The 20,509-nt window shown below is 35.1% G+C and overlaps 1 protein-coding gene across 6 annotated transcripts in view; it reads right to left on the bottom strand.

Moving 5' to 3' along the window:
* Nucleotides 1-732: 732 nt before the first annotated feature.
* The window catches only part of RPGR (retinitis pigmentosa GTPase regulator), a 38,154-nt gene continuing 18,377 nt past the window's right edge, over nt 733-20,509 (bottom strand). For all 6 annotated transcript variants that reach the window (XM_086879748.1, XM_086879751.1, XM_086879752.1 and 3 more), the window contains 8 exons: nt 18,331-18,489; nt 11,179-11,334; nt 10,524-10,648; nt 9,235-9,414; nt 8,161-8,326; nt 6,768-6,874; nt 4,979-5,044; nt 733-3,986 (listed from right to left, as the gene is read on the bottom strand). In XM_086879748.1, the coding sequence (XP_086735874.1) occupies nt 1,470-3,986; nt 4,979-5,044; nt 6,768-6,874; nt 8,161-8,326; nt 9,235-9,414; nt 10,524-10,648; nt 11,179-11,334; nt 18,331-18,489 (3,476 nt within the window). In that variant the 3' untranslated portion in view covers nt 733-1,469. The remainder of the gene's footprint in view (nt 3,987-4,978; nt 5,045-6,767; nt 6,875-8,160; nt 8,327-9,234; nt 9,415-10,523; nt 10,649-11,178; nt 11,335-18,330; nt 18,490-20,509) is intronic.

Genomic DNA, 20,509 nt, shown 5'->3' with positions numbered 1-20,509 from the left:
AGGCTTTTTCAAAAATAAATTCTGGAGACGTTGTGTCAAAGATTGTTTAATGCCAGTATCTTACAAAAAAAATATTAAAATGTTGCATAATCTCAACATATCTATTGATTCCATTCACATTTTTATTGAATGACATTTACTCATTTTGAGTCCTTTCTTCTTCTCATTTTCAAGTGGGCTTTAAATAACTATTCTTCTAGAGAATATCTACTGAGCTCTTTTTACAAAAATTTCTCAGACTGCCCGTTGGCATAACATTCAAGTAACAATACTGCATGATGAGTCCCTGTCTCTTCATTTGCCAGTTCAGTCCCTAATAGTTGAAAGAGTGATACATTATCTTATAAAAATAATTTGTAAGATTTGTTTGTGTATTTTAAGCAAACTCTAAAAGTGTTGACTTTGTCTTTTCCAAATAGAATTCAGACTTTTTTGCCACTTTCTTTACTATTCCATCTGACTTGTTGGTTTTTACCTCTTTTTGGAGATTACAGACAGGATTTTTTTAGGACAGAAAACCATAGATCTCCTCCACTGAGGAGAAGCTTTGGCTCTGAACCTGAATACATATGTGTTTCACACAGCAACAATATATATTCCCCCTCCTGTAGTAGCTGAGACTTAGAGGACTAATGTGATGTAGTCTTTTGTAGGCAGATATACAATTTTTTGTGTATTGCACAGTACAAACAAATAAAAAATGTTTTAGAGGTGTTTATTTCAAATTCTTAGTTCTATGTAATCACCAAGTGTGATTACAAGATGATCAAAAATTATCCCTGAATTCTCATGTAATCTACGCCAGATTCTGAGATCTGTGTGTGTCTTTTTACACAGAATTGTGTGCTGACACCAAAATAAGAAGTCAACCTTAAAGCCCTTGAAAAGTCCTAGGCCATCACTTACCCAGGCCTACATTTCTTTACCTCCCATCTGCTGACCCACGTAAATTTGGCAACTTGTCCTTTCTTTTAGTTTAAGTACTTGAACATTTTACCAGTGTATGAACAGAAAAAAAGTAGGGGGAATAAATTAATAATAAATTAATAAATAGGTACATTTGCTAATTTACTGAAACTCCTTTTATGTAAGGCACATTATCAAGTAAACTGTCCTGCAACTATAATTGGTGTATTGCTGATTCAAAGGCAAAGATTATACTGTTACAATGTATAATTCATTTGTTGGCATAACATTACACTTTGATTAATAGGCAAACACAGTTTACCTTCTCAGCAATTAATTTTTTTATATATCCTACTTGATAAACTTGATTGTGAAAATTATTGTATCAATAAAGTATGATTTCTCTCATAAAAGTATCCTAAATCTAAACATTTTCTTCAATCTTTTTCAAGAAATTGGCACTTACATTATATGTATCATAGTATGCTTTGATTCCTTGAAAAGTTTAAGCAATATAAATCTATTTCCTGAATAGGCTTAAAATGCATCTCCAGTAGTCTCTGCTACTTTAGTGTTAAATAATGAGGTAGTACATTGTTCCAAAATTGTTCTGAATTATGTAAACCATTTGCTACATGATGTTTGGATTTTGTGTTTTGTTTAGAGCTCTTTGGTAAAGCAGTACTTCTTCCCAACTTTTCTGGCTTCCTGGGTTTGCTTTTCTTTTCTTGAAGTTTATGACTATAGCTTTTCTTTTTATCTTTTGCTTTTTCCTCTTCTTCTTCCTCCTCACCCTCATCTTCTTCTCCCTCATCCTCTTCTTCCTCCTCTCCTACATCCCCTTCCTCTTCATCTTCTTCCCCCTCTTCCTCTTCACCTTCTCCCCCCTCTCCCTCTTCTTCTTCCTCCTCGCCCTCTTCTCCTTTTTCTTCTTCCCCCTCTTCCTCTTCTTCTTCCTCTTCACCCTCTTCCTCTTCTTCCCCCTCTTCCCCTTCTCCTTCTTCCTGTCCTTCCTCTTCTCCCTCCTCTACCTCTTCTTCTTCCTCTACTGTTTCCTCATCCCCCTCTTCTTCCACTGCCTCTGCTTCCACTCCTTCTTCCTCATCTTCCTCTTCTTCTTCCAATCCCTGTTCTCCCTCATCTTCTCCAACAGTCTCTTCTTCCTCCCCTACTGCCTCATCTTCTTCCTCTCCTTCTCCCTCTTCATCTTCCCCTTCCTCTTCATTTTCCTCCCCTTCTTCCTTTTCATCATCTTCCACCTCCTCCCCTTCTGCTTCTGCCTCTGTTCCTTCCTCTTTCTCATCCTCTGTTCCCTCTTCCACTTCATCCTCCCCATCTTTTTCTTCTTCCACTCCTTCCTCACCCACTTCCCTAGTTTTTGTATTTGCATCTTTCTCATACTGTTCTTCTTCAGACACCTCTTCTTCCCTCCCTGACAATGATTCTCCCAAATCCTCCTCTTCACCCTTTTTGTCTTTTACATTCTCCCTTTCTTTGTTCTCTTCTTCATCCTTTTCATCTTCTCCTTCCTCTTCTGCTTCTACCTCTTTTTCTTCCTCTTCCTCTGTATCTTCCCCTTCTTCCTCACTCTCATCTCTTCCCTCACTTTTGACCTGCTCTTTTTCTTTTTCAGTGCCTTCCTCTTTCTCATGCTTCTCCTCCATATCCTCCGTTTCTCCCTCACTCAACATTTCTTCTTCCTCTATCAACCTGCCTTGCTCATCTCCTTGATCTTTGCCATCTTGCAGGCTGACCTCTTCAATCTCCTCTGCACCCTCATTCCCACCGTCTCTTTCAGCCTGTGACTCTTCATTTTCTTCCTCATTATCTTTTCCCTCTTCATCTTTTTCTACCGAAACTTCATCTCTATCTTTTTCAACCTCACTTTTTTCTTCCTCCCCTAGTTTACCTTCACTGTCAATTGTTTCATCCAGTTTTTCTTTTTCACTTTCACCCTTTTCACTGCCCTTGTTCTCCTGCTCCTGATCAGATTCCTCCTCATTCTTAATTTCTAATAGCCTGTCTTCATTGTTTTCACTGGCTTCACTCTCCTCCTCCTGATTAGATTCCTCCTCATTCTTAATTTCTAATAGCCTGTCTTCATTCTTTTCACTGGCTTCACTCTCCTCCTCCTGATCAGATTCCTCCTCATTCTTAATTTCTAATGGCCTGTCTTCATCAGATTTAGCATCAGAGCTTGTTTCTTCCTCATTCAGGCTTTTTAAATCAGTCTGTTCTACACATTGTTTCTCATTGTTTGTAGCTTTCATCTCCTCAATCTCACTGTCTTTCTCTAAGTCCAGATGTGTCACTGTTCTCCTTGCCCTCTGGACAACTCTGTGTTCATAGTGGACCTCTTCCTTAAGTATGTATTTTTGGAGATCATTATTACTTTCCTCAGTTGAAGATGAAGTTACAGATATTTGTTTCAGAAACTGATGGGTTTTTTTAAGCTCCTTCTGTTCTGCACCACTTTCTTCTCCTGTGACATTTATTCTTTCGCACTTGTCAGATTTTTCAATACCATCCTTTAATTTGTTTTGACTTTCTGTTGTTTTCTGACTCCCTTGCTTTTTAACAGGAATGTATTCTTGTACAATTAATGAATCAGTCTGGGGCTGATCCCTGGGAGCAGAAGGAAGTACCTCTATTTTAAGGGATTGCTTAGATTTAACAGCTTTTGGCTTTTTATTGGAAGAATTTATTTTTTCAGTCAGAATTTGATTTTCAGTGGGAAGATTATATGTCCCATCCTCTCTGAAAAATTCAGGATTTTCCACACACTCTTTTTCTGTTTTCACTAATACGCTTTTTTCATCAGTAGTTTCTTGAGCACCACTTTTCAAAGTAGTATCACTTTGTACATGCTCAGATTTACCTTTCTTTATACTTTTTCTGGCCACAGGCTTCCCTATAAAGGCACTACTGTTTTCTAAATCTTGTCCAGGTGACTCTGAAAGTGAAGGTTGCTTTTGTAAAGATACAGACTCTGACACTGAGCCCTCCTTTGAGAAATCAGAATCCTTGTTTTCCAGCCCACCCTTACCATCTCTTTTCAGTTTCACATTTTTATTGTTCTTCTATTCCACATGAGAAGCAGAAAATTAAAAAGAAAGAAAAAAAGCATTAAAGACAAATGACAGCAAAAGAAAAAGGTTACAAAAGCATCTGAACAAGAAAAGAAACAATTTGTGAGAGGGGATTAAAAGACAGCATAAAAGGTAGAATATTTCACATAAAATGAATTTACAAGTGAACATATTAGAAGAATGTGACATCTTATTGATCAGTGTAGTACACACTTTTCTCACTATCCAAGGAAATTCAGCAAGAATTGCCAGTACCACATCCCATAAACCAGAGCAGGAGCAATGCATGAGGCTGTGCAAGCAGAAGGAAATTAATACATTCCCTTACACCTTCCTCTTTTGGAAATCTTCTGATGTGCTCACTGTTATGCCCTTTCTAAGAAGTTTGAAAATCTGTTGTCTTTCTGCTTTAAATTTTACACTAATGTAACAAATTATGAATAAAAACTTTAAAAATCTAAAATAAAATTTTAATGAAATATTAAAAAGTGCTGGAAAGCTGGGATCACTTTAAGAGTGAAATAGGAAGGTATTGCAAAGTACTTTAATTTCATAATTAAGACCAGTATTATTGCTCCTTTAAATATACTTCATGGTGAATATCTGTAAATAAAATCTTTCTTTACACTGTGCCCCAAAATATTTTCTTAGCAACAAATCGGTAGAAATATGTTATCACCTGAAGTTACAAGGTGTATATGATAATCTCTCTCTCCTTAAACTGATGAAATATTATACACTCATCTCAAACTGCATTGGATATGTGGAGTTCTAGGTGCCTGCCCAAATTCTCTCTGCCTTCATGCAGCTTCTTAGAATTTTAGGTCATGGATATTCAGAAAATTAGCAAGAAGATGTCTGCAAAATTTGCCTGACTTTTTAAAAACTCAAAGCAAAATAACTGAGTACTAGGACAATGCAAGAATTTCAGATTTTTTATAAACATCACTATCAATATACAAATACATAGCTAGTTACAGTACCTTCCGTTTTTGGAGTGGTGATAATTTTAAGGACCAGTCACCAGGATTCAACTTCATTGCATGTGTCTGCAAAAAATAAGATCTCTATTAAAAAAATAAATAGAATTAATACAGAAAGTAGCAGCAAAGCCCAATTCTACTAAACAAAGTTGTTTTATGAACATTTTAATATTTTTGCACAGTCAGGGTGAGACAAACTTGTGTGATCATTCAGCTCATCTATTTCACTTCCACTCCATCATTTACTGCTCATACAGAGAGTGGTGAATAAATGTCAACACCTAAACTGTCTGTAGAGACAGAACACTACCCTGACCTTTCTTAGAGCCCACAGGCATGTTTGAGATCCACCTTCCACTCATTGTGAGCTTACAAATACAACCTTACACCCTTCTCATCACAACCTTCAACTCAACGTCCAGTTTGGTACCACGGCCTTGAAAGAACATCTTCAAAGAAACACTACACAGCAGAGTTTTTCCTTGGAATCTAATGCCTTTATCTCATCCACATAAAGCAAGAAACAAAAAGGCAACATAGAATATTACTAGGTGGGAATATATAATGAAATTTTGCTCATCCTTTGCCCTATATTCTAAATGTCAATATAATAATATTGTCTGCTGCTGATTGTTAACTACTCATCGTTTAACCACTATATTCTTTTTTAATACAGAGAGCATGAACAGTTCTGGTTTCAGACTCCCAATAATTTGTATCATCAATATGACACAAAAAGTTTTTTCCTCCTCTTATCACATGTGTCAATAAGATGTATGTTGCCACAGTCTAGAAAAATTGAAAAAAAAACCTGTGTTGTAACAGTGTTCATTCAGATCCAAGAAGAGTAACCATTTGTTTTGTACTTTGACAAGTTTGCTTGATGGGCTTTTTTTCAAATTTATGCTTAGAATTTTTTAAAATGTTTTAAAATTGATTCACGATAGGTATAAAACTGAAAAGGAGAAGGAAGTCTAGCACATAAAGTGTGCAACACTCAAATAATGCTTCAGTAAATTAATGAAGGCTATGCTGTGCATTAGATCTGATCTCACTTTTTTCTTGTAAATCAAAAGAAAGTCTTATAATGTTAAATAAATGGCATGCATAAACAGACTGTTAAATTACTAAGTACTTTTAAATGCAAACAAATAATTCCTGTAAGATGTTCAATCCCTCTAGCATAACTGTGGCTGTGTTAAGGCCAGGACATGCTCCTCTCCGCTGGGAGAACAAAATGTTTTGGAAAGTTGTACAAGTGACAAGGTGAACATATTTTTTAAATAAAAGAAATATGTAGGAACAAGCTGGGGGATCACCAAATAATCAGAATGTCTGGATTTTGGCCTTCCCTTTAATATGATCCACCTGTATTAAAAAACCTCTTCTCAAAACAGGAAAAGATGCTCTTCTGCTTTATTTCCTGCAATTCTCTGTTGGAAGTCATCAAGAAAAGCAAGGTCAGAGATGGAGATCACCATGTGGCCTCCAGCATCTTTTACCTTTTCTTTCTGCTTTCCAGAGCTAAAGCATGTGGAGGCACTGCACTACTTGGACTTCTTCAATCTGATATCACAATATTACTTGGAAAATTAAAACATATTTTAGCATTGGGTAATGATGATATAAAATGCATGTTCATTTAACAGTGTGTCAGTACCTCTCAGTCACATATGGTGTTCTGGGCTAGTCAGGAATTCTGTATTAGAACCTGAAACACAATTTAGCTTCTTTGTCTCCCCCTGCACAAAAATTACTGAATTACAGATCCATTACTGGAATATATTACCATATTTAGGATGTCAGTTGTATCCCCAAGGTTTCTGTCAATATTTTCATCATCTGAATCTTGATCTGAAGAGACTTCACCAGGTTTATCTTTTTGATGGTTATTTTCTACAAGGTAAAATAAGGGGAAATAAATAAATGTCATAGGAACAAGCACTGTATAGCAAACAGAACACCCCACTTGTATAAAACAGACATTATTCCTGTTTTACTAACATAGAACTGAAATCCACAGATTCTTCATTTCCCCAGCCCAAGACACAGCAAAACCACTTCCATCTCCTTTCATCAGTATCAACAACAGAGGTAGCTCAGCAATCTGATCTCAGTGTACCATAGATCTCTGACCATTTCTGCAGGCTTTCAAGTCTAAATATTACATGAAACAAAGATTCTTCTGGATTATCTCTTTAATAGTAGGGTAACCATTAGACCAAATTAGCTGCAGTCATGTTATCTCCATTGCACATCACCTATATAATGGATGGAGAGACAGGGAGTTTAAGGCAGCATCATAACATCATTGAGCTCATCAGGTCCATGACCACTTTGTACAGCACAAAAACACAAGGTTTTAGGCCTAAGAAGACTCTAAAGGAAATTCAGATTTCACTGCATTGCTTTCCTGGAACTAGAAATTATAATGGACATGCTGGCAGATTTAAAAACAATCATCTTCATTCTATGAATTGATTATTTTCAAATTAGATTTGTCTGTCCAGTAAATCTGAGCTATTATATTCGACACTTCCAGCATTGTTCTCCCCAGGAAATTACACATGTCCACAAACCCAGATAAGTCTAGAACTGCTCTAAAGAATCTGTGCCAAAGTCCAGTGCTGTATTATGGTTATCCAGACTTTTCCATTAGCTAGAATAATATAAATTCTTATCAACTTAGATAACAAAGAGTGAAGAGTACTTTTGCATTTCCAAGTGAAGAAGAAAGTTCCTGCAAGAATGACTGGACCTCTTTTCTTATCTTTCCTTATCCAAATTCCTTGTGGGCTTACCCATGTCTTTAAGACTTTTCCTAACTTTTTTGTCTATAATTCCTTCTTTCTTTTTTGTGAAAAGTAAGCAGTTAATTTTCTTACAGTATTTTCATGAATACTTATTTCTAAAGGTTTAAGGAACCACAGGTATAATTTATAAGTTGTTTTTCTTTCACTCAAGCCCCTCTATATCTTTAAACTTGCTTTGCAAACAAGAACAGTGTGAGGCAATTTTTGTCTGCCTTTCTCAGCTTTCACGTCTCTATGCTGCAAGACTCTCCTGATGCCTGAGACTGAACCAGAACCTTCTTTCAGGTTCAAACAGAACATTTGTTTATGAATGATGAGAGTTAAACCATTCTTATCAGCAAACAGCAGTAAGATGTGGGGACACTTCACCTTTTTCATGGTCTCCATCCCTTACAGATTCAGCTTTAGGATGACTTTTTGCAGAAAGCCAGAATGGGCTGGTGTTGCTTGTCACAGGCAATGAAGATTTTAAGGAGCTTTCCCCCATTGGAGGCAGAGTTTGTGCCATTCGAACAAACTGCTCTGGTGACCTTTCCTTTAGAAGAGTGAAAAACAAGAGATTGAGGAGAAGGGTAGAAGAACAAAATGTAAGCAATCTCTCCTGCTAATCAGTGGTATTTGCTTTTAGCTGGGGATACTGTGTTGCAACTTAATAAGCAGAAACAAATATCATTACAATTTTAATTATTTGTAGGACTATAAAGTGGGCAGGTGCACAGTGGGATTTTTAAGATCACCTCTATGCAATGATTCCAAGCAATCCTAAAATACAAAGGAGAAAAATAACTTTCTTGTTTTTTTTCAATTTAAAATGAAAAACTAATCTCTCAAATAACATCAAGGTATTTAATCCATAACATCAATACATTTTTACAGAATAAACTCAGGTTTTGGTAGAGTTAGTTCTCAGACATGTAAGTGAAATGATCCAATTCATTGTGCTTTTTAAGGAAACCACATGGAATGTGTAATGGAGATAAAAGAGCAGAAAATAATATTTTAAGTAGCTACATCTAATATTCTCCTTTTGTATTTTATAAATTATGAAATTATTTAATAAATTCAAGAACATAAAAGGGAACAGCAAAAGAGCCATATGCTTACTGTATTTTAGAAAAATATTTCTAAGACAGTTTAAAAAATGCAAAGGAACTGCATTTTAGTTTTAGTTTAGTAAAATGCTCTACATTTTAGAACAAAAAAAATTACAAACTCAATTTGAATCTATTTCACAGAAACAAATGAGCAAAATCTGACCAATTCCTATTTTTTTTGTCCTGCACCAATTTTTGGGACCAGAGTAAATATATATTTTTTCATATTATACCTTAAAATTAAACACTTAATTTAGGAAGACATATTTAACTGCTTGGTATATGCTGTGACTTCTGCTTTAAAAGTGATTTTGTTCCCTGAAAGAAGTGTGCCAACTCTAAATCTTACCCTCTCTCGACGCCGTATCCGTGCTGCTGATAATTGCAAAGTGTTTGCTAGTACAAAGTCCCCACTCATTTTAGGGAGAGTAGCAGTCAAACGAGGCTCACATAAATCTTCCAAGATTACCTCAGATCCTTTAGGTCTTGGAGCAGCAAAAACCAGCATGTGACAACCCCCACAAGCAACCTACAGCTCAAAAAAGGTCTGATTACTTCATTTGCAAGCATCAAGGATGCACTGTTGTTACAATTATCTCTAGGGGCTTAGATTATAAGAAAAAAATGTAATAAAAGTAAGACATCCCAAATGGCTTCAAATTTAGTTCTTAATTACCAGCAAGATAAAAGTATTTAATTATGTTTATTAATGACTAGTTATCTTCTTAATTTAATACAATGCATTTGTATTGAACAGAACAAAAGATAGGTCTATCAAATTTTTGATACAAAAGATAGCAAAGATATTTCCACTGATTTTCAGGAGATTTTAGCTAATGATTTTGATACATGTCAAATGAGAACAATACTGATAGTTTCAGTGACTCAAACCTAAATGTTTTATCACAAAACCAGCAAAATGCAAAACAAATTTGATACCCTCCAGTAGACAAAATATTATTACATAAAGATTGGAGGCTTCACTTTTTAGAAGGTTTAAAAAAATCACTGCTTCCAGTAAAACTTCCTTCACCTGTAATTCCAGTAAACAGGAATGAAAATAGACTTTTGTCTCAAATTTTGTTCAATCCTGAGTCATGTGAGCAATTTTGATGCTGACAATTCTGTGACATTTGTTTCTTCCACAGCTCAGGAAGCAGATGAAAAAACTTCCCTTCCACAATTCTCAAAAGAAAAGACTGTTCCTGGTTTCTTATCAGATTTGGATTTAAAAAAACTAACACCTCAATTTTTCTTAAGAATTAAAGATATCCTACTGTACAAAACATTGCCAAAATTGAAAAGATGGCTTTCTAGTGTTCACAGAAAATATATAAATTTCCCAATACTTCCAACCATCCAAGAGCAATAAATAATTCAGTCTATAAGCTCTAAAGACCAAAACAATGTGGCACAAGAGTACTGAATAAAACCCTAGAGAGCAATCTCTATGTGTAGCCCAAGTCAAAGACATTCTAAACTAAATAAACACTGTGCTAAGCTATATAATTTCCTCTTTCCTTCAGTTTGTGTTGCCCACTATTTAAATGTTATAGAAAGAAATAATTTCAGCTTTCTTTATTAATGTGTTTCATAAAAAGATAAATATCTTGGTGTCTGAAAAGAGTAAAGTTTTACCATAAGGACTGTGAACTTCAAGAAATTGTAACACAGAGTGGGATCAAACAGATTTGTAAAACTCTCTTCTCCAAATCCTAACTTGCCATGTCGTCCATCTCCAAAAGTAAACATGAGGCCATTCTCTGCATGTGGGAATAAAAAGAATGTTAAAGCAAAGATTCAATACAAAACCAGGACAGAACCATTACAAACATAGTAACAGGCCATGAAAGTAAGGAATATTTCCCTTCCAAAAGCAAAACCTGAACAATTATTTTTAGATCTTCAAAGATGAATGTTATTAAAAAAATGCATTTTTTCATATTCTTATTCATATTCATATTTTCATTATTTCATTTGTCTGAGATGTTGGTCTAGATAAGTTATAAAAAAAACACCCCAACAAAATAATAAGATTTAAATTGTACAGAAAAACAAAGGCTTCTAAACAAGAATACTTGTTAGCAAGGCATAATTAAGAGGTTCCCCAGAATATACAGAGTTATGCATGGCATGGCTGTGAGTCAGAAATTCCTGTCCACCTTTCTCACTGGCTCATTTCACCCTTAGAACCAGTAATGGATATGTCTCCTACTGCTCATTGTACAGGGAAAGATTTTACAGTAGAGCAGAGAGCTGCTAGAAGTGGTTCCAGGATTTTGCACTCCCATACCTGCTATCACAGCCGTGTGATTTTCCCCACATGCAATGTTACATATTTTGTGCCTCCTCAAGTGTTTCACAGGCTTCGGTACTGAACTTTCAAACACAAAAGTTCCGTGTCCCAGCTGCCCATATTGTCCAAGTCCAAAAGTATAAACATCTGTCTCTGAAATTATACAGGCAAAGTTAACAACAAATATGCTGATAAGTGTATTTATTTCTTTCTTTATTTATATAATAACCTACGTTCCATTTGCCAAATGGAAGGCCACTGACATAAACATCATAAAAATAGTTTAATCAATTAAAAAATGTGCCAATTAATCCATTACATTTACCAATTAATGTACAACAAAATAAAAAACAAAACAGGAATCGAAGCACTAAAGTATACACAGAAAAGAATTTTAAATGGTTCAATGTGTGATATATTTTCTAGCATAAATGTAAAATAATCCACTGATCATATGTACAGAAAGCAAGGTTAAAAGAAATGAATGGGAATTTACATACTGTATTCAATTCCAGACCACAATATTTATACATATATATGCATTTTCACAATAGCCTCATCCTAATTTCTCATTAGCTCCATGAACATTATATGACCCTAAATTTAATAGACAAGACCTCATAATTTATATGTATGAAGAGACTGGAACAGTAACAGAATATATTTCAGTATTCTGTTCAGCTACCAAATCAGTCCTGCAATAAATACAGAGAATACTATAATTGTGTTATCTTGTGACAGAATAATCATCTTTCCACATTTATATTTTGTATGTTTAATGGACTCTCTGTGCCAGGAGAAAGAATAAGAGCTTCTCCAAAGCTATAAAGATTCTTGTTGTGTCCATCCCTGGCACTCCATCACAACAGGGGAAGATTGTGAAGCCTGGAAATCTTGATGAGATCATGGTTGAAAATAGAAGATTTTTGGGAAAAAAAAGAAGGTTTCCTAGAATTTAATTTCCTGCCCCTTTTTTTTTGCATGTTGGCAAGAAAGGAAAAGGGAGAGAAATTCTACATAAAGCACTTGAAAAATTATTATGCAAAAACGGGAAAGATTATGAATTAACAAAACATATTCCATGTTGAGTTAAAAGAAGAACTTTCCAATTTTAAAGGAACTGTAATGAAATAGTAACATTACATATGGAAATGTTCTTTCTAGTCAAGTCTTTAATCATTTCTTATAAATTTCTTATAAATTGTTCCATACTAAGATGTCATGAATTCATACTATAAAAAAAAAGCCCAGTGGTCTCACACTTTTTTAAAATTGTAGATGAAAAATACTGAGTAAATCTGTATTTTTACTAAATGTAATAGTAAAGCTCCCTCTGCTGGAAATTTTAGTGCAAGAAAGTAAAACCTTCTCAAGAGCTTTATAAAGTAAAAGCAGTAGTAAGAATTTTCCTGTAATATTTAGACTTCCCACATAACAATCTAGAAACTACACCTGAAAGACAGGAGCTTTCTCTAAGCAAAAAAAAAGTCTCATCTTTATTTTAGTAAAGTGCTTTCTCATTATGGCTGATTCCAAAAATTCTGTTTAGAAGTACTACATTTGTCTTTAACAATTCTTTGGAAACCGGCAGAAATTTTAACAACATGGTTTCATCTGATTAATATAATTACTTTGAGTGAACTATGAGGTTTTTTCCTTTAATCCTAGCATGAAACATGCTACGTCTTCTGCATTTGTGTTGAGAGGGAGATGTTCTCAAATGTTAACTTTAAAAGTGCACAGAATTTTTTCTTCCCTGTGTTTCTACTGAAAACGAGGAAAAAGACCAATCCCAAATCAGGTTAGAGTGCCTTTATATGATTAATAATTTCTTCTTCTGCCTTTATAGACCAGGAACATCTAAATGTTGCTCCTCCTAAATTTGCTTTCTTATTGAACTATCAGGGTAGAGGAAGTAAAAAAACCTTACACCTTTCTTAAATGATTCATCACTCTGGTGCAGAAGTGAGGTTAAACCTCACTAATAACTCCCTTTAGTAGAAATGAGGTATTTCCCCCAATCTGTCTTTATAAATGCCTGAAAAGAGAAGTGTAAGGAAAAGTAACTTCACACCCTTATTGATAAAATGACAGGGGGGAATTTCATCATTCTGAACACAGCAGCAGCCCATGAGAGGGCCCTTGAAGGATGAAGAGAAATGGTTTCAGAGCTTGCACAGAAGACAATGGTTTTACTCTTCCAGGTGACCTCCAGCACTCGAGCACTGGAAGAGCTGCCTCTTTACTTCCTATTTCCCTTTTTGGAAGAACAGGAATATTTCCCTGTAACTATGTAATCTTCCATCTTTGCAGGCATCTTTTGTAATCTCCGTGACCATTTGCACTCTCAATAAAACAGTTCTAGGCAAAAAGCTATATAGCTTTTGTATTATTTTTTAAAACATGTCATTGCTGACAGAACTGTGCGAGCTCAAAGAATGTTTTTCAGAATCATGTATTCCCTGCTATGTATCTAAGGCTACAGATGAAGTTAAAAAGTCCACAGAACTAAAAAGGAAGCAGAGAGGTAAGCTTATACCAAAGGAACATAGAATGGTTTGGGTTGGAAGAGACCTTAAAGATCATCTGGTTCTGCCATGGGCAACATGGATACTTTTCACTATCCCAGGCTGCTCAGAGCCCCATCCAGCCTGGCCTTGAACACTGCCAGGATGGGGCATCCACAGCTTCTCTGGGAAACCTGTGCCAGGGACTCACCACCCTCACAGCAAAGAATTTCCTCCTAATATCCAGTCTAAACCTACTCTCTGTCAGTTTGAAGCCATTCCCCCTTGTCCTGTCATTCCAGGCTCTTAATTTCCCTTTAACATTATTATTATTATTATTATTATTGTTATTGTTATTGTTATTGTTATTGTTATTGTTATTGTTATTATTTCTACTCTAACTATTATGCCAATGAACTATTCACTCTCATAATAGCTTTATTTTTAAACAGCTTATGCTGAAAAATGTTACTGTAAAAAATCAACTGTCAACACAATGTTCAGTATTACCAGAGTTAGTAACTGGATTTGGGGATTTCTGTATAAATAGTATACAGACTTAAGAATAGTTTGAAAAATCTAATAATCCTATATGGTCTGAATCGTGAGTTCTGCCAGAAAAAGGTAGAGGTTTTACATCCCTTTTGTCCTCTTTCAAAAGGGTGCCTTGATTTTCTTTTCTTTTTAAAAGACCTCGAGACAGAAGATGAAAAATCCAACATTCTACATACTAATGCACTAATGTTCTTATGTCAAATGTTCTATTCCCAAAGACCCGCTTCACTTTTTCCTTTGAAGAGTTATCTTTGCTTTCCTTCCTTTCAGAGAATGAAAGGAAATAATATATCCTTCTACAGAAAAAATTATTCCCAGAGGATCTGTCGTCATCTGAAGAAAACCTGCAAGATATTAAGGCCACTCCAAATCATCTGTTTCTTCTTCTTCAATTTCTAGATCCACATTTATTATTTTTCTACCTTTTAAAACACCTTACTGAAAAAAGCATGCAAATTGAGAATTCTGCTGTCCCATATTTCACTTGAAAGTGATGACACCAACAGCTTTCACTTGCAGCAGAAAGAACTTGCAAGCATTGGGGGAAGTCAGTGCATTTCTTTCAGTCTCTGAGAGAACTTGTCTGGGATGAGGACAAGATCTTCTTGGACTGGCTGACTGATTGCCATGGAATGAATAGCTTTGTGCTATCAAGATTATACATGATAGAATTTTTAAATGTAATTCTGTTTATTGTCTAGAACAATTGCAAATATTAAAGGAAGAGGTAACAATAAGAAGATTGTAAAGAAGATTGTTTCCAATACCACATTCAACATTTCTAAAACCAATCTTTTAAAAATTGTGCTTTTCCCTAAATTATTGCTCTCAACAATTTAATTCTTGTTCTCTGGAAAAAAATACTTGAGTTTATCATTCTGAAATTTCAGAGAAAAAAAACTTGAAGAATTATTTTAATACACACTTTCTACCTTTTACTCTGATACTTGTACAGATTCCAAAAACAGTACCTTGATAAATTAACCCAGATAACAGCGGTTCTCACCATACAAAATTACCACTAGAATAGATAACTGTCATAAAAAAGAAATCAAATTAAGTGCTTTGGAATATACTAATCACACATGAGAGTCAGGAAGAAACTGGCCTTGTACTGTGTAAGATAACTGAATTATGCTTTCTTCTAATTTGATAAACTCTAAGTAGAAATGATGTCGAGAAATGAGCCAAGATGTGCAACAGTTTTTTTTCCGTACATTTTCTCTTGTGTTTTCATGATGTTAAATGAGATAGATGAAGCAGAGGAATATTCAATAGGCACACACTCAATTCTCATTTCCTGAGACTGAAATGTCATGTCCTTAAAAATTGGAAAGACCCTGAAAGGATGTAAACCACATCAGTATATATTGTGTTACTAAATGCAAGCAGCACCCATTTTCATGGAGGATGACACTTGAAATTCAGAGTTTCTTCAAAATTGTATTACTTTCTTAATTTATAAAAATGAGCTTAAAAGCTCATTTTCATGTAAATTAAATGTAAATGTCTCTTCTCCTCTTTAAAGATATAATATCAGAATTCTCAGTTTCTGGTCACACCACTTCACCTCAAGATGCAATTTAGGACTCATTTCAAGTGAAGTTTCTGATGCAAAACCATTAATATATGTATGTCACACTCACTTCAAATTTTTAGTATACATATCTACCTTTTTCCACAACTTTTTCCTCAAATTTTCCTTGGAGTCTGAAAATTTTCCCTATGAAAACACTTCTGACTACTGAAAGTATCTTTCATTTGAGACAGTATTTCTACTGTCCTCTACTCTTTCACTCCAATGGTCTTAGTCAGAAGTTCACATCTGTCACCTATTTAATAACAGCTGAATTACATTTACAAAAATCTGACTTTTCACTCTTATCACAGTTATTAATCTTTAGGAAATGTATTTTTTGTGGGGGGATATAGTGTTCCTCTTTTTGTGACTCAACTAGATCATCTGGCACTCAACACTTTGATCATCAGCTGCCAGCTCAGCCAGTACTAAATTTCTTATTTATTTGTGACTAAAGAATTTATTTCCATTAGCAAGTAAATATTTCATACATACATACTTATTACAGTATTTTCTTCATTGCATTTTTTCTATGGCATTTATATTCCTCTTTTTGTTCTAGTTCTTGTACAGATTTCACTATAATGATGATGGCATCCAGGTCTGTATCTTTCTTCTAAATCTCTCTAACAGCCTTTAATTATAATGATTTTTTATCACATGAAATGCCATTAAGTTAAAATATCTATTGTTTGAACACAGATTTATGGTTAAAAAATAATCAGTAATGATAATAAAATTCTTTCTACAAAACTTCATGTTATAAATAATAAAATAATGCTGTGATTTATATGTTTGTTGGTCCCAAATTTATGGCAGTTTTTTCACGAATAATGATTACCTGATTTCACCTAAAGAAATTTATTTTGGGACATAGAATACTGCCAGGGTAAGACTGTATGTTGGTGGAAGAAGGGAGACAAAGGCATTGAAATGTAGACAAATGTTTACATTATTTCCTGAATTGGCTAATGCTATTTCCTCCTCACAGTTTTCCCAAAGGAGTTTTAACCAACCCAGAATCTTGCAGCTTGACTCACTACACATAATCCTTCCCAGCCTTCCAATGGCTTGCAGTACAACACCAAATCATTTTACTCACAATCTCCCTCAGCTGGATTTTCAATTCATATTTTAGAAAGTTTGGCTGCATAACCTTGAAGGCACATCACAAGACTGTCAAGAGAAATATATATGACAACTAATAGAGAACCTTCAGAATACAGATTTAAGGACTGATACCTATACATGCAACTTGGCTTTACAGCTTTTGCATTTTGGCAGGAAAAAAAATTACAGGCCATACAGTTTTGCACATACTATATTCATTACAAGCTGAAGCTGATATTTTTGGAACTATCTTCAGCAAAGCTGAACTTACCTTTCCTGATTCTACATCACTCTAGGTCAGGATAGAATTTGTGGAAAGAAATGGCTGGCACTGCTTTGTACATATACCTCGGAAAAGCTAAGTCACCACTGGCAGACAACTATTTTACAGTTCAGCAACACAGCATTTTCCAAGTACTACATACAATATATATATATATATATATATATATATATATATATATATAGACCCTGTAAACTAATATGTAACAGTTGTAGTTGCTGATTTTCATAACCTGTACAATATGTCAAATGTACTAGTTTCATAGTTATGCTAAAAATTCTGTTCAAAGGCACAAGCAAAATCTGTATCACAATAAGAAATATTTAATTCATTCAGGCATGCAGTAGATAGTGAAGCTACTTGAAAAGTGACTTCCTACATACCTTCCTAAATATTCAAGAGCATTTAAATTTACTATAGAATGGAAGCTTTCCTCTAGAATTTCCCTCTCACTGCAATAACAATTTCAAGCTCCTTAGAGGAAAGAAACATCCATCATCTGTGTTGTACCAGGTGGTGCTGGTTTATTACAATTCCAGTAAGAAATGCACTCAGCTTATGTAAAGTTCTCTTAAAATGCTATTTATTTGAGCTAAGACCATAAAGAAAAAGAACACAGGATCAATAACCTTCTCTGCCATTAGAGGCTGGGAATCCTGAGCTATGTGGAATTGAAAAGGACCCCAGGATGCTGTGCAGATCCTATCCATGGAAGGTTACCTCAGTTTGAGATCTTACAGGATTCTCTTACATCCAAAAACACTTTGTACATCATTTATACTGAAAAATTCCGCATTTTATACTGAAAAAAAAATCCACATGGGAACTTGCTGCCAAAGTTTCAAATAAAAGCAAGGACAGGCAAGTGGTGTCAACCAGGAGCTGCCTGGGAGCCCCTCTGTTAAAATCACCTGGCCAAGTTCATCCTGTGGCCAAGGGACATGGGCAGTGCAGCACAGGCACTGTGCCCTGGCTGGCTGGCACATGGATTTCTACCTCCTTGGTATACAATGCTCTTCCAGTTAGGATCAGCATCCAGTATTTCAGTGAGATGTAAATTCTTTAGTTAATGGAGTTTAAATTACATTTTAAGAAAAGCCAGTTAAATTGCATACCTGTCAGCACCACAGTGTGTTCTCCACCACAAGCAACCTTATCAACCTTTTCCATAATTCCCAGTACAGGCTGTGGGACTCTATTGTTCTTCAGCTGTTCAGGGAATAATCCCAGTTTTCCATTCACAGGTTCTCCAAAAGTATAGAGCTCACCATCTCCTGTGAAAATACAGAGCACAGAATTGTTTCCTTCACACACTCTGGAGAAAGGATGGGCTGTCAAGGCTGCTGCAGACACAAATTATAAAGACAGAAAAGTGTATGAACATTACAGGAGAGCTGAACATGTTTGCATAATGCCCAAACAACTGTGAAAAGCACTCTGATGGGACACACAGCTGCTAGATTTTAGTCCCCTCCAAATTCAGATATTTATCACAATATTTAGCCTGCAAGGAATGTAGCCATGGGAAAAACAAAATCATATACATCCTGTGAGGTGGCAATTTCCTCTGTAATCAGTATTTAAATCAGCTGAAGTTACTTGTAAGGATTTAAACTGAAACAGAAAATAATTTTGCATGGAATTTTGATGGAAAATCAACCTGCTCAAGCAGGGTCATCCCTGAACATGTCACAGAATTGTGTCCAGTGATTTCTAGAATATCTCCAGTGAGGGAGGCTCCACACCCTCTCTGGGTAATCAGTTCCAGTTCTCAATCTCTGCACAGTGAAGAATTTCTTCCTCGTGTTCAGGTGGAACTTCCTGGCCATCAAGTCATGCCTGTTCCTCTTGTCCCATTGCTGGGAGCAGGGAGCAGAGCCTGGTCTATCCCCTGTGCCTCCCTGCAGACACTGACACACAGAAATGAGATCCCCCCTTATCCTCATCTTCTCAAGGATTTCTTACGTTCTTCTATACTTCTTTTCTAAGAGTTTTTTTTTCAGTCATTTCAATCTGTGTGTGCTTCTTAAGAACAAGCAAATTACATCAGCTGCAAAAAAGTGTATTTAATTTAATTTCAAACCTATGGACCATGTTTAGGCTTCTCTGTTCAGTTTGATTTCCTGTTTTAATTCAGATTTTGTTTTTACATCTATGTGCAGAAATAGATGAAACTATGAACAGGCTGATGCTTTGCTGGTATTTGCATCAGAATCAATTTTCTGTTTGAAAACAGTAGCCCAATTAAAAAGATAAAAATCAACTGCAATGTGAGGTTTTCTGTAACCAAAACATTCTGCTGACAAAAAGAGATTTTATTAAGCATTCTAAGTGGAAAGAAAGAAAAAACAAACAAACAAGTAAAAACAACAAAAAGAATCCCTTATTTTTCGGAAGGTAAGTATTTTTTCAATACTCTTAGATCAGCCATATATTTCAAAAAAACAAATTTTAAAAACCCCAAAAGCACTTGGGAGATAACTACTTATGCAGCTCTCTTTGAAGAGACCAGCAGTTCTTTTTAAACACTATTGCACTGAAAAAATTAATCCAATCTATCTAATTAAGAGGATTAGAGATTCAAATGGCCAAGCCTCCCAAACTAATCAAGTTCATTACATTTTTTCCACTTAATAATCCAGCTAACAAAGATAAAACCATTTACCAAAGCAATTTTTGAATACATTACACATCCCTTTTAGGCAAATAGTGGTCTAAAGACTATGAAAAATAGCAATCAAGCATAAACAGAACCCAGTCAAACCCAGATAAATTTTGAGTGCAGTATGTGTGCAGTACATCTGCATGCTGAGGACATGATGTACTGTGTACAGTACACCTGAATGTTAAGGACACTCTGTTCACAACAAAACCTGGTTATTTAATTTTCTCCTCTCATATGAGTCACATTCTCACATGTTGAATTTTCCCTAATGTGGAACATTTTCTGTATCACAAAACTTCAAATCACAGGAGCATATCAAGGAAATGGACAAGTGAATGGAAAATGTCCCTCAAAGGCAAATGTGCATTTGAGAGTAGATAAGAGACCTGGCTGGTGGTAAATGTGAGACAAAAATGAGTGGACAGAAGAATTGGGTAACACTAGAATTTATTGAATAAATGAAGAAGAAAAAAATAAATATTTATTAAGACAAAATTGTTTGAAACTCTCAAACAGTGAAATTCAGAGCATGGAAGTGTTTGTGGGATGAATGATTCTTAAACCAGTCCTTAAAAATAATGACAAAATACATTAAAAAAAAAGAATTCAAAGAACCTGAAAAACTATGA

Source organism: Cyanistes caeruleus, chromosome 3 (genome assembly GCF_971803275.1).
Source record: "Cyanistes caeruleus chromosome 3, bCyaCae1.hap1.1, whole genome shotgun sequence".
Classification (NCBI taxonomy): domain Eukaryota; kingdom Metazoa; phylum Chordata; class Aves; order Passeriformes; family Paridae; genus Cyanistes; species Cyanistes caeruleus.
The sequence above is the reverse complement of the archived record's forward strand: the minus strand, read 5'-3'. Positions and strand labels throughout refer to the sequence as shown.